At 43.0% G+C, this 14,187-nt stretch overlaps 2 protein-coding genes across 2 annotated transcripts; one reads left to right on the top strand and one right to left on the bottom strand.

The window, feature by feature from the left end:
• The first annotated feature begins 4,628 nt into the window (after window positions 1-4,628).
• Window positions 4,629-7,639, top strand: LOC129595400 (uncharacterized). Its single transcript, XM_055492395.1, has 3 exons — window positions 4,629-4,786; window positions 6,478-6,695; window positions 6,929-7,639. Exons 1-3 carry the CDS (start codon window positions 4,642-4,644, stop codon window positions 7,637-7,639), a joined length of 1,074 nt encoding a protein of 357 aa, XP_055348370.1. The 5' UTR covers window positions 4,629-4,641.
• Window positions 7,640-7,853: 214 nt separating this feature from the next.
• LOC129595403 (uncharacterized) lies at window positions 7,854-11,097 on the bottom strand. Its single transcript, XM_055492403.1, has 4 exons — window positions 10,492-11,097; window positions 9,677-10,349; window positions 8,466-9,218; window positions 7,854-8,344 (listed from the first exon to the last, which is right to left on the bottom strand). The coding sequence occupies exons 2-4, from the start codon at window positions 10,184-10,186 to the stop codon at window positions 8,168-8,170; spliced, it is 1,440 nt and encodes a 479-aa protein (XP_055348378.1). The 5' UTR covers window positions 10,187-10,349; window positions 10,492-11,097; the 3' UTR covers window positions 7,854-8,167.
• Window positions 11,098-14,187: the final 3,090 nt, after the last annotated feature.

The raw sequence follows: 14,187 nt of genomic DNA, 5'->3' as shown, positions 1-14,187 counted from the left end.
CTGAGCAACCTGCTAGAAATTTATTTCGAAGATTGCGAGCCGCTCATCATACACCAGAAGGACTTTTCACAGCTAAAAAGTTTGCGGATCATCTTATTCTACGTAACTGCCATCCGGTATCTCTAGCGCGAAACGTTAACCGATCTGCCCAAACTGCAAGTCTTCGGTGTGCCAAATATCCTGTATTTTCTGGATAATGAGGCTAACAAGGAAATTATGGTGGATCTGAACAGTTTCTACTGTGAGTCTGTGACCCGAGGAACGAATGGTTTTGGAACTGGCTACCGACAAATCCCCAACTGAGTGTCGAAAGCACAGCCGGCAGTGTATTTAAGATTGAACTCTGCAAAACAAGGAAACGTGGTTTCAAGAAAGCGGCGTTGCACCATCTGGAGTTTCTTTTAACAACGCCCGGTACGCATGCGATAATGAAAGACTGGCGCTGACTGCAGAGCAATGTCGTGCGAGTTCCTTTGCATTTTATTTGTGTGAATCGTTGCCAACTTTAATAACTTTCTAATTTCGAAAAAAATAAAGCAGCTTCTCTGGTTGTATGTAAAGTTTTTGGCAAAAACCAGCAGTGTGCAGCTTGACGTATTAAATATTCTGCAAACATACTTTATATAAAGCTTCTTTACCAAATAATTAAAAAATACAACGCTATTTATTAAGCCAAGACCACGGATTTCTGGCCATTCGTAAACTCGCTTTTCTTTACCTCTGCGCTTACTGCGACCTGTCTTGTGGTTTCATCTTTACCGACAATCATTAGCACAGAAGTTCTGTTCGGCTTCTTCGGAAGTGTTTGCTGCACCGTACTTTCGATAAAAATAGGTGTCGCCAAAATACGTAGTTATTCTCAGGGTTTTTTGTAACTTTTTGGTCTGTACTTAATGTCTAGCTTTTGCCGAACGTTGGATCTGTTGTATTCGAGTACGGCTTTAGTATTTACAAGTTAAAGACGTGCTGATTCGTCCTAATGACCTATGCGTTAGAAATCCCTTGCAACATTACAATGCCGGTTTTTGACATCTCTCCTCTGAGCTCAAGTGAACGGGCATCTATTCATCAGGCTCACGGATTGCCTATTCCTCTTGGCACTTGCGAGACAGTCGAGATTACCAGGCGACACACTGGAATGTGCATAAAGGACTTAGGAGTACTGTACTTCGACATTACGCCATGTCCGAAAACAAAATCGCAGACGGCGCCATTTGTAGATAAAGGTAATGTTCAAACTGTGAAAGTTTCAAGTGGCAGTCATATGTAGAGAATATACTTCTAAATCGAATATTGCTCTAAAAGCGCCGAAAGCTCTACACTGAGGCGCGTTTATTTACAGTAATTAGACAAACGAAGTAGGCACCCTTTTGTTTTCTTCGTCTCTGTAAACCGGTTTTTACAATACAGGTTGTGGCAAACAACCGAAACTATGGAAAATAATTCAGAATCAAAATATCAGTCACAGGTCTTTTCCGAGCATGCATGGCTTGCTGGTCGTTTGTAAATTTTATCACTTTTGCTTTAGCTGTAACTGCATTTTCCCCATCGGTCTTGTCCTTAACCAATGGCACCGAAGGTATGTTGTAATTTGCCGGTAATGGAAATCGCAAAATATATTTATCGAGCACGGAGAACATAACGTGATTTCGTGAAACCGATTCTAGAAAAGTTTGTGCTGTACCGAAAAATTTGAAATCTAGTACGCAGTCTACACATACCTGCTTCCTTCTCGGTTCGCAGATTCCTGCTATAATGGTTTCTGTTTTGAGAAAGGTATGCTTGTCTTTTTGTCAATGTCTGGTTTGTATCGTTGGACCAACGACGCTGGTGTTTAATGCAAATATAGAGTACTCTAGGATACTTGGCTCCCATTCTAGGAGCACAGACCAATACCACCGATGCAATTTTCGACATTTCTCGGCTGGATATGCGGGAGTGTTCTGCTCGGCCGCAGGGTATCTGCACACCGGGTACCCGGGATCGATCGGACTGTGCATTCCTTTCACAGACGAGTGGAGATGTAGCCAGACGTTATCAGACGCATATAACGTTGACATGCGTTGAATATCTAAGTGCGAAAGTGACCAAAGATGTACGTACTGTCCCGAGACGTAATTCGAGAAATAACGCTGTTCATATTTCAAATTACAATTTTTCTGGTAACCTTGCCATTAATTTGTGAAAAGAGGCGCGTAATGTGACCGACGCATTAGTTGTATTGCGAGAGAAACTGACTACCAGGAACAGGTTATCAACCGTTCACAGGACTGCTACAATGACTATGTACTTGTACCATGCTCGCGGTCTCATAATTTTAGTCATACTCGTAGATCGAACGCCCGACTACCAACTATCTGCGGTTAATAGGGCTGTTCCTAAATTTAGTTGCCACCGACAATGCAAGTGCATTTATGGTTGCAGATCTTTAAGAAGCAGACGGTTGCGATTAACAAACGCAGTAAAAACCGTGCTGTCTATGTGGAAGTCATCAACGATACGGTCCTGGACCCGGAAGTCTTTCAACCAATTAGACAGCAGACAGTCGTACTTAGAATTATAAACTCCCGAGATGATGCAGTAACGTCCCGCGTTGGCCTTTTGGAGCTGACCAATTTGTTACAAATTACGTTTGAGAGCTGTCAACCGCTAACTATTCATCAGCGTGACTTTTCGCCGATGCAGAATATTCGCATCATCTTATTCGACAACACGGCCATCCGTTTCCTGGAGCCGGGAACGTTTACGGGTGTGCCTCGGCTACAAGTTTTCGCCCTATCCAGTCTGGATTATTTTCAGACTAAACGTGGCAATCTGACACTGATGCATTATCTCAACAGTCTCTACTGTGATCCCGGCAACGAATGGCTGTGGAAATGGTTAGCGGCACATTCACAGCTGAGCGTCAGCCACAAAGAGGGCAGCGTGTTCCAGATTGGCACACTGCTGAATGAAAAGATTGATTTTCAGCAGGGAGACACCACACCAGCAGGAATTCATTTCAACAACGCCCGATTTGACTGCTCTAATGGAACAATGGCGATGACAACGGAGCAATGCAAAAACGGTGGCTTCGCATGTAATCTGTGTGTAGCTTTGCCATGTTTAAATCTTGATCTGGATGAAATATGCAGTGCGATGATACCATCGGATGACTGTCCGCCGTAGCAGTACTGCCTACTGCTAGTATCGTTGGAAAATAGTGCTGTCCATGAGAAACTTGAAAAATGTTATTCTATTTTAATTGTGTATCTACAGCAAAAATTTATACTATCAACTGATCGATCGGTGCCAACAATAAATTTAAACAAACTTCAGAATACAGCATACAACCAGAGCTTATAAGATTCACCGCACTGTGTGCATTGCTGTAGTGCTGTAGCGTTCAGTACAGTACTTTGTACGGTTAGTTATTAGCAGGTAGGACCGTAGATCCGCTACCGCCACCTCCATTAATTCGATTTCATAATATAAAATCGGATTAATGGAGGTGGCGTTAAACATTAAACGTGGCCTCCATATTATGGTGCGTTAAACGTTGAAGCAACGGTTCTCACATATTTTAGTACGTACGCTGTACGTACGCCACATATAGTACGCTGTCCTTAACGAATGTACTTTTTCAAGTAATTCCAATAAATGGCATTAGGTAAATGATAACAAAGTTTGCAGAATGTAGAAAGTGCCTCGATTGGGCCTGCCTGCTAAGCACTTCGACTCCTCAAGTGAGGGCATCTGAATGGGAAAGATGCAAGGTCATCAATGTAGCTTGATTACCGATACCAGAAGTCACAAAATACCAGATTGCGTTTTCAATTAAATATTATTGACTCTGCGTCCTGCGATCAAACAAATATTTGAAGTAAAAATCATATTGGTGATCAGAATTCACAGATTACTCAGGGAGCATTTTCTTATCCTGACAATGTAAACAGCTGTATGTAGACACGGTAGTATATTTCGCTAAAAATAACCTTCTTCGATTTTTCTCTTATTTCAGTCACTTTGCGTGTACTGTACGTTTCGTAAAATCGTCTTCCCGTACGTATTCTAATTTCTGAAGCCAAGGAAATTTTCAGAAATATTTGGTTTTACGATTAGTAGAATGAATTACTGTCAATCACGGAAAAACAATTCATTAGAAATCTCGAGACGTGTTACAGAAACGTACGCGATCGGCGGTCAATCAAAAAAAGCACCACATGAGCTGTAACCGGAGACCAAATTTTAAAACCGTATAAGGAGTCCGAAATATGAGAAAACTGAAATCGGCATATGAAGCTTCGTGATACTGGCGCAAACTTTTACCTTGCTGTCAAAACTACATTACTTTCTGACTACCCCACTGCCTTAAGCGCTGTTAGTCTTATTTTGGAGAATCCATAAAACCCATCTCGAAAATGTTGCGGTAGACATGTACGGGACAGATACGGTCTATTGAAGAGAAATTTTAACTAGGTAGAGGAGCCTAAAGCGCCGAAAGCGCTTTAAGTCTGTTATGTCTACGAGGTATCTGTATTTAAACAAGCAATAAACTTATTTTCCTTCTACCTTGTTTATGCATGTAAACCGGTACCCAACCCACCGATTACCGGCATTTATCAAACGCTGCGAGTCCTTAAACACTCCAGCTAGTAGTGCATGAAACAGACAGTAAAAAATTACAAGCAAAAACTTCATAAACTTTCTCAAACTATGGACAGGCGGTTTATAAATTTACTTTTCTTCGCCTTTGCTGCAGATGTGGCTTTCCCGGTGACTTTTGCAGCCACCAACCATACTAAAGGTAGGTTTGAGTTTTGCCGGCATTTGTTTGTTAAGATTATTTGGAAGGTGATCAGAAACTCAGTTCGAAATCGAAAGCAAACGGTTTATAGTGGGTTTGTGCCAGTAAAACAAATTTTTGGATCAGTAAGAATACTAATAGCGCGTGCAAAGTAAAAATACTCAGCATCGTGCTTCTCATGGAGCAATGAAATCGCTAGTAAACCGGCTCTTTCCTCTTTATACACCTAAAAACGAGCGTGAATGCTCATTGCTCGTTATAGTCGACCGAAGCGTAGCGAAGGTCCTCTATGTTCAGCGTTAATAAAAAATGTGGTGTCTGTCGGTCACCGCCACCTAATGCACGTATGCACAGTCCGCGTACTACCAATTGCACATGCGCGCTGGACGTATATACTCAGGCTGCACGAAAAATGTGGTGTCTGTCGGTCACCGCCAGCTGATGCACATATGCGCGGCCACCATACTACCGATTGCCCATGCGCGCTGGCCGTGTATACTCAGGCTGCACGAAAAATGTGGTGTCTGTCGGTCACCGCCAGCTAATGCACATATGCACGGCCACCACTACCAATTGCCCATGCGCGCTGGCCGTATATACTCAGGCCGCATGAAAAATGTGGTGTCTGTCGGTCACCGCCACCTAATGCACTTTTGCTCGGTTATTATACCTTCAAAGGTCATTATACGCGGCCCTAGGTACTCATGCCTCGTACAAACTGTTACGTTCGTCGGACAATTCCACCCATTACCCTGAAGCGCGGAAGTCATACGGTACAGATCCATGGAATCACAATACTAAATTGCTTTCAAACACTTCAAGATGTTCTACAAAGGTCACTACGTAGAGCAAAATTTTGTGCGTAATTAGCCGGAAAAGTTACCGGTATTCGGCAAATGCTGACAAAAATCAGGAAGAGGCACATCTGTTACCTCGTAATAAATTATGTTGCGAAATACTCATCTAAAGCGGAACCCCGATCGGCATCATATGGAGAAATCTGAAATCTATAGAATATTTTGGACAAGTCGGACAAGTCAAGGAAAAAAAGTTAAGTCGGACAAAGTCATATCGGACAAGTCAAGTTTCTAAAAAGTCAAGTCGAACAAGTTCACAAGAACGCAAGTGCCACTGTGCCTGGCGTAGACTATCATCATTCACATATCCCTGGGCGTAACGTGTAACCACTCCGTCGTACATCTGGGAGCTAGGGAATTTGCCTCTGGTCTAATATACTGTACGTGGGGTTAAAGACCAGTGTTTAGACCAGTACGTATATACGTGCTGGTCTAATATACTGTACGTGTACGTGTTGTTTCGGGTTAAAACATACAATTTACTGCAAAGCACCAAAACTAAGAAGGCCACCCTGCAGAGAGCGCGTAAACTGGACCGGTTAAAAAGCCTGAAATAATTAAATGCCTTCTTTGGCCCACTACTCCGTTGTTTTTGTGCCGGTGTGCAAATATGAAACTACCGTCACAGCGGAATTTGGTAACGAATGCGATGTTCGCGCCAATGGGTTGATTGATTAAAAATAACGATAAAATTTGAACAAATACGATAAAATTTAAACACGATAAAATACTCTTCATTATTCATTCATTTTACTCTTCACTCTACGCTTCGGTCATGCAGTGCCCGCAAAAAGCGAGTGCACTTTCCTAGTTAATTTATGGCTACCGTTCTAGGATCACCGGGAAACATCACCGATGCAGTCTTCGACACGTCTCCTCTGAAAAAGCAAGAGTGTAATGCTCGGCCGCGAGGAGCCTGCAAGCCGGTTTCCCCGGTTATGACCGATTGTGCATTTCTCCAAAAGGGCAGTTTCGATTATGATATGGGACGCCAGCAGACTCACGTCACTTTAAAGTGTGATTATTGGTTAAGGAAGGATGTTACCAAAGACGTACGTGTAAAAACCCGCCAAAAAGGAACAATGCCATGACACTGCCAGTGCATTTAACAGTATTCGCGGAATAACTTTTTTCATTTTTGTTGACCGAAAGTATTAGCGTACAGTATGTACATACGAGCAATCCTGTCATTTCAGGCTTGTTACAAGCCTGAAACAATTATGTATTTACGAGCCGCTTGTAAATACATAATTGTTCGAGGATTATAAGCGCATTTCCATTTTAGATCTTCAAAGTCCAGACAACAGCGATTAGCAGAGCAAATCAAAACCGCGCTGTCTACGTGGAGATCATGAACGATACGTTCTTGGAACCGGAGGTCATCCTACCAATTCAGCAGCAGATAGTCGTGCTGAAAGTCTTCGACTCTAGTGACAGTAATGCAACGTCCCGTGTCGGGCTGCTGAGACTGACTAATTTGTTAGAAATTACATTCGACCACTGCAAGCCTCTTATTGTACGTCAGCGAGACTTTTTACCGATGCCAAACATTCGGATCATCTTATTCTACGGCACAGTCCTTAGATCCGTCGAGCCGGGATCGTTTACGGATCTGCCTCGATTACAAATATTTGGTGTGGCTAATACTGACTATATGGAACTCCCGCGGGATGAGGACGACAAATCCGTTTTGCTGGCGGATGTCAGCAGATTCTATTGTGACCCCGCCAGCAAGTGGCTGTGGGACTGGTTAGAAGCACATCCACAACTCAGCGGCAATCGAGAGCCGGGTAGCGTATACAAGATTGGCAGTCTGCAAAATGCGGAAATCACCTTTCAGCATGGAGGCATTGCGGTGGCAGGAGATTACTATAACAACGAGAAGGGTTTTGATTGCATGAACGGAACTATAGTTATACTGGACCCAGAGCGATGTCGGGCGAGTATTTTCGCACTCGAACTGTGTGAAATGGAAAGGTTTAATGCTGAGATATAATGCTTTCATAATGCTTTCATGCAATTTCAATGTTGCTGCCAATTTCCCTAACGACATAAATGCTGAAAATTTGCCATTTTGGCAAGGGAAATTCAGCTCGAAATCTGATGAAGTTAGTTTGAGTTGCCAAACCCACAAACGCGGCACTCTCACACATCCTTATCTACGAAGAACATCCAACATACTAGGCGAGTAATTTATTGTGGAATTATAGTACAGACTGTACCTGTTCGATCATCGAGTTACCAAACGATCATTTCATGATAGGACATAATGTGTTATTCAACATGTCTTCAAATAGTATCATTGTAAAAAAAATCAGTGAGGAAAAAAGCCAGGAATTTAGCAGAACTATGGGATACTTCTTCTGCATACTAAGTAAACGAAGACTACTTAATACAGCTAATATGGAAATACTTGGTAAAATAAATGTAAAAGAATCGAAATTATGCAAGTATTATGCTAATTAGCGGTATACGAATGGACTGCATCAGAAGACGGTGAACGGCATTGCAGTGTGCTTCAAGATTAGCGTCCTGCTCCTTCTTGGTTGGATTGCATCAAGTGGGTTAAGGCGTACACAGTCAACTTGGATAGTTTAGTTAGATCCACATCAAGCAGTCTCCGGTCCGAAGAGCAATCGAAATATCGATCCCGCATATGAAGGGGTGTCCGTGGATCCAGTGCTTGATAGAAACTAAAAATCTGCGGCAAAACCACAACAGACATTAGTATTATTAATTCACACCGTACAGATACTACAGCCCACCGCTCAAGCCGTCAAGCGTTCCGAAAAACCAGTATGCATCATTCAAACGGGTATTACCGATGAAACTTCGCTTTTTTCCAAAGCGTCCTTTCCTGCTGCGATGAGCTGGGCGAACCACTGCGATATGGATAACGGCGCTGGTTCAGGCAGGTTCTCTTCGAGCAGATCGCACAGTTCGGTCTCCAGATTCCGTGACGGGAATTTAATGGGGCGGATGGCAATGGGCAAAGATGCATCCTGCAGTTTGCCAGGCATGGAGTAGACACAATCCTTCCAAACCAAAGCCGTCTGGTACGGAATGTAGCGCGACGCACGGCACAACAACTCTACATCCCTCCGCAGAGAATCAATATCCCACTTGCATTTGTGAATAATGATGCGATATTTCTTGGCTTTCATCCAAAGGGACATGATACCAATCCACGATAGGCATTCCACCAAGAGGTCAGTGTGGCGGTTATGTTTGGTGTCGGCAATGATAATCCACCGTGTTTTCGCCGTTATGCCCTTCAACACGCAGGTCGCGAATGTGTGGTGCGCTTTGCCGGCGTATGAATTGGGCATAAAAGAAACATGGATATCCGCCATCGTGTCATTAGAAGTCAGCAGTGAGTGCCACTGTTTGCACACGCGACGATACTTCACGCGGTTAATGGTGTCCAGCCGCTGGAAAACGCCGGTGACGATATCAGTTGACAGTTCGGAAAACTGCAGTTGATCATGTTCATCATAACCGACCGGAGCAATCGACAGCACCTGATCTTGTTTCGACTCGCTGAGTTCTTTGCTGGCTCTGGCTAAGGCCGATTGCTGCAATTTGCCAAGCAAATGTACTCGTACATCATTCCATGTAATGTTCAATGCTAATAAGCCATGTCATTATCAGAGAAAACTGCCAATGCCAAATTGTCAACTGCTCTAACGGTAAATGATAATTTTCCGAATAATAATATTTTCCTAATGCAAAGACGAGCATCGCTCACAAAAATACGTTCAAATGAAAATGGTTCTAATAGAACAACATTTACTATTAATACTGTCACGGTATTACTGTGTACCGTATTTTATCAGTTCGAAAAACACATTGGTCACGTTGCACGCAAAGTTATTTGTATAACGAGTAGTAATATTCCGTGGTTATACTGAGTAATTAATATGAGATTTTGTAATCCGGATTGTATGTAATAAGTTTAACTGCAAGCAGGCTCAATTTTTGCGATTCACGAATAATATTAAATTTTGGGACTATTAATACAGCAATGTCTTACCAGCTGATCAGAATGCATGGGCGATTCGTTGGCGCACTGCAGATACACCAACGTGGGTCCGAGAAGACACACGAGATATACGCTGGACTGCCCATTATACTCCAGTGTTTTCTTCCACTGTTTCCATAGTTCATGTTCAATAAGGCCTTGTCCATATTCCTTTGGTAAGTCGCATGTGCGACTAACAATAAAGCCCTTTTCGATGGCTCGTTTCTGCATGTCTGCTTTGGAAGGTCGCACACGTATTTGCCAGATGGGCATAACTTCTCTGGAGGCCGTATTACCCACCTGAACTTCCACCAATACAAACTCTTTCCAGTAGACATGGAAGGTAAGAATTTTGGCCGGATACCAGGTCCATGGCTGTTGACGAGTGAACTGCACTAGTGCTTCGATATTGTTCAGGGTGTCGCCGCTGGAATTCCGGAAAAACGCGGCATTGGGGTCGTCCCAGTTGTATGGTTGGAAATAGCAGCCTTCGCACCGGAACGCTTTCCCGAATTCCACCATCTCCGAACGTCGCCCGGTGCAGTTAAAGTCCACAATAATCCCGTTGTCCACGATGTTAACTATGAGGCCGTGCTGCAGGAGGCCGTTGCTGTCTCGCACATCCACACCTCTCCATCGCTGTGGGCCTGTGGCCGGGGATACTTATGCCGAACACGCATCGTACCTGTGAACGTATTACTCTAGCGTATATGATGACGGTATTACTGTCACCGTAAAGATCACTCTGGTCGAAAACGCGTTAAAGTTGGAGGACAAACTGAGATCGAAAAAAAGGGGTGCTGCACAACTGATGACGACTTCTCTACCTCAAAAATTGTCACATAGGTCCGTGACTATAGTGTACGTATGTACGAGTAATTGCGCACACTGAGCGAAATCCGCAAAATCGAAATCGTGAATCCGGCTCCGTCACTTGTGTCTTGTAAACTACTGAAAGGGGCCAGGGCTGGGCTAGGCTCGCACAGACACTTGCAAAAAATCTGCCGATTGAGGGAATCGAACCCACAACCTCCATACTCTAAGGCCGAGAGGCACCACTAGGCTATCGGCAAAGCATACAAATCTAATGAAATATTCTATCGAACGATCCTATAGAGAGCGGATGCCGCTCTGACACCCCCTCCGCTACGAAGCGAGGTCCCTCGAGCTGATAGAGCCCAAATCCCGTACTGATAGAATCGGCTCATACTCATATCGAGTCGGCTGTACGTACAACGGTTAAGTCATACGTTCGGCAAATCGGCTTAATAATAGTTTTTAATTTTTCGCTTAAATCGTTTAATTAATCGAATAATTTAATAGAATTGATAGGGGATCCGTGGATCGGAACGGCTCTGCTACCATGAAAGGGCTGGGCTAGGCTCGCACAGACACTCGCAAAAAATCTGCCGATTGAGGGAATCGAACCCACAACCTCCATACTCGGCCTTAATCTAATGAAATATTCTATCGAACGATCCTATAGAGAGCGGATGCCGCTCTGACACTACGACTCAACTTAGAGAAATTGATTATGTACTGTACAGTATTGCGTAGCAACATCTTCTCCGAAGCACTTAATTTTTGCATGCCCGCTTGCTGCTTGGGTTCGCTCTAGAAGCGAAGTACAGTACAACGTACAGAGTACATTACATACCCGGCAACACGCACACATACAGTATACTCGTACTGTACTTAATGGATTGCGCGGCAAGTTCTCAAGATCCTGTTTAACAGTATTTTCAAAAGTTCGAACTATTATTAAGAGTAAGTATTTCATCATTGGCGTGGACACGGAATACACACCTACTCTGTAATTTACATTAATTTTGTCAAGTAAAATCGTCAATCCAACGGTACAAATCTCAGAATCTGTCCTGGACTTGCAGGACATACGTATACGAATCGGATGTCTCGGTTTCGATTATGCACTCGTAGGCCTCCATTTTTGCCCACATTTTCAGTTATGCCTCTTTTTAAGCGTTTTAACTTGAGCTATAGCTCGTTCAGTCGAACCAGTCGAACCTTGAAAAATGAAAGGCAGCAATCTAGGTTGGCAATAACAAGACAACGAATAGACTTTGTAATCGTTACAGCAAAATTGCAGCAACAGCCGCCATACGTAGATAATTTTAAAAGTGTTTCCAGTGGTGCATCATAGGGAAAGTCAAAAAAACTATCCCATTATGTAGCAATTTCCTGTAGGAACGTTTTTAGGTCAATTTGCATAAGTTTTAATCCAGTTCACCAAGAAACGTAGAAAACACTAGAAACACCGTAGGAAACACCGGAAGGGTGCGACCTGGCACATGGTATTAAATTCGTGTACACACGTGGAAACGCAACGCTTTCGCGTTCTTTTTCGATTGTTTTATGACATTTTGTAACCACGTAGTTTGTGTACAAACTACAAAGTATAACATGTACCGGCTCATTTATCTTAAAGCGAGCCAGTGCTAACAGGATGTACAAAAGACTATGTATGAAACATAAACGGCCAAATGTTATCTCCATCAAAGGCTGTAAAATGACCTTAACGCCGTAGATTTTAGTCCGGTCCTCTTTCCACATGTTTTCTGTCGAAGTCGGCGGAACCCTGCGGCGAGCTGGAAGCACGAAGTTGAAGGTTACACGAAAAACCCATCTGAATGGTGTTCTGCCCGGTCTGGAGCTTAGCGGTCTGGTTAAACCGTCCATGCTTAATAACTTGTAAATTGCGCTGCATGAAGAGGTTGGCCATTTATTTTCCAATACTCTCGTTATGGCAATTCGATAACCACATGCAAGATTTAAATTATGAGTTTTGAACGGGGCGCTCGGCAGTGTCGGCACCTGATAGTCAGCAGAACCTCTCGCTTAGGTAAAAAACACACTCCGCCGGCATAAGAGTTCGTCTGGAAAACGCATTACAGCAATAGCGTCCGGGTGTGATACTGAATGCGATATGGTAAAGTATAACAGCGAGTAAGTTGTTTTTTTTTTGTTTTTAAAGCGCTTTTTTCCTTGGTCTACTCTGTAGGTTGCCGGTTTCCTCGCAAAAGCATCCAAAAGACGATTCACCCGTCCGGAACCAGTACGTGTCATAATTTTCGCTATGGCAAACCTGTCTAGTGATGCATTCTACGGAAGCAAAACCTAGTGCAATTAAGCTTTCCCGTTGGTGCTGTTTATTTTTTTGGCATTACCAGCTGTTAGCGTCTTTCAAATACCAATACACCATAAAATTGTTACAACTTAAAACGCTGGTACTATTGTTAAGTGATTCAGTAACACTTGTGCTCGTCCGGTAAGACACAGCAGGAAGCCGTCAAAACGGCTATACCATATGGGCAGCTGACTCCGCATGCGTCCGAAAATTTCTGCACGCGTGAATTTACAGATAATCTTACATTAATCTATACTTACGTACTGATTTATTAACCCATAGTACGACAACGTAACTTTGACTAAAGTCAAATTTGTTTTATCGAATAATTTTCTACCGTGTTTCACCCGCACCTGTACCGTGCACTTATGTAATGACGTAATAATAATAATATTATTACGATTAGCACCACCTCAAAGAAAAGCATTGGATCTGTTTGTTCACACAAATCAGCAGAATAATTTGATTATGAATTGTACTAATACATTTGGTGCCGCAGAATCAACGTCTGTGATCGGCATAGTGCGTAACAAGGACATCCATGAAACGTTGTGTGTATTGATACGAGCTAATAATATACTTTTATTGCAAAGCTACTGAACTTGTTTTCCAATGCAGAAAATATTAACCCGGCAATGCCCGAGGTATCTAGGAATTTTTTGCCGACGTTGAAATTCATACCATAGAATAACAATAATATAATGAACTTAAACTAATTTTTTCAAAATTTTTGCTGCAGTAGTTTAAAATTTGAAGGGTAGGTGGAATTTCCACCGCTTGGGCATTGAGGATATACAATACGTACGGTGCGGGCAAGGCGGTTGCCGGTGCGACACCACACAAGCTCCGTTCTACACAACGTCGTGGCCATTTTATTTATTCGAATCGACTTGGCTTTGGTAGCTGTTTACAAAAGTTAGTTTATGCAGATTAATTCATCTTGAAAAATTCAGAATCCAGAATCCAAAAAATCCAAAAAATTCAGAATCCAAAAAATTTGCGATTTCCGGTCAGTGTGTTACAGGGTCATGATGGGCTGCGCCAGATTACACGTGCACAAAACTGATCACGGTCAGCCATATCTATGACTGGCTGCTTCGATCATAACGTCCTTTTATTGTTCGTGCGGCATCGTGCCCCTATTACGGCCGAAGAAAGCATTGTAATACAATCAAAATACTGTTTTGTTATTATTTTAGCTACTACAGAAGCATTCAGATGTCCTTCTTGGCTTTGTAATCTTGATCAGTTAGCTGTTAGTGATGTGGCTTGGCTGCTCACCTAGCGTGCAACGGCTGAATCATATGAAATGTGCGGCTCTGGTCACTCTGCCTGTTCAGGCAGCATGCCACAGTTTGCCACTGTCCTACGCCTATGC

The sequence above is a fragment of the Paramacrobiotus metropolitanus genome, unplaced genomic scaffold (genome assembly GCF_019649055.1).
Source record: "Paramacrobiotus metropolitanus isolate TYO unplaced genomic scaffold, Prichtersi_v1.0 Parri_scaffold0000077, whole genome shotgun sequence".
Lineage (NCBI taxonomy): Eukaryota > Metazoa > Tardigrada > Eutardigrada > Parachela > Macrobiotidae > Paramacrobiotus > Paramacrobiotus metropolitanus.
This window is presented reverse-complemented; position numbering and strand designations above follow the sequence as displayed.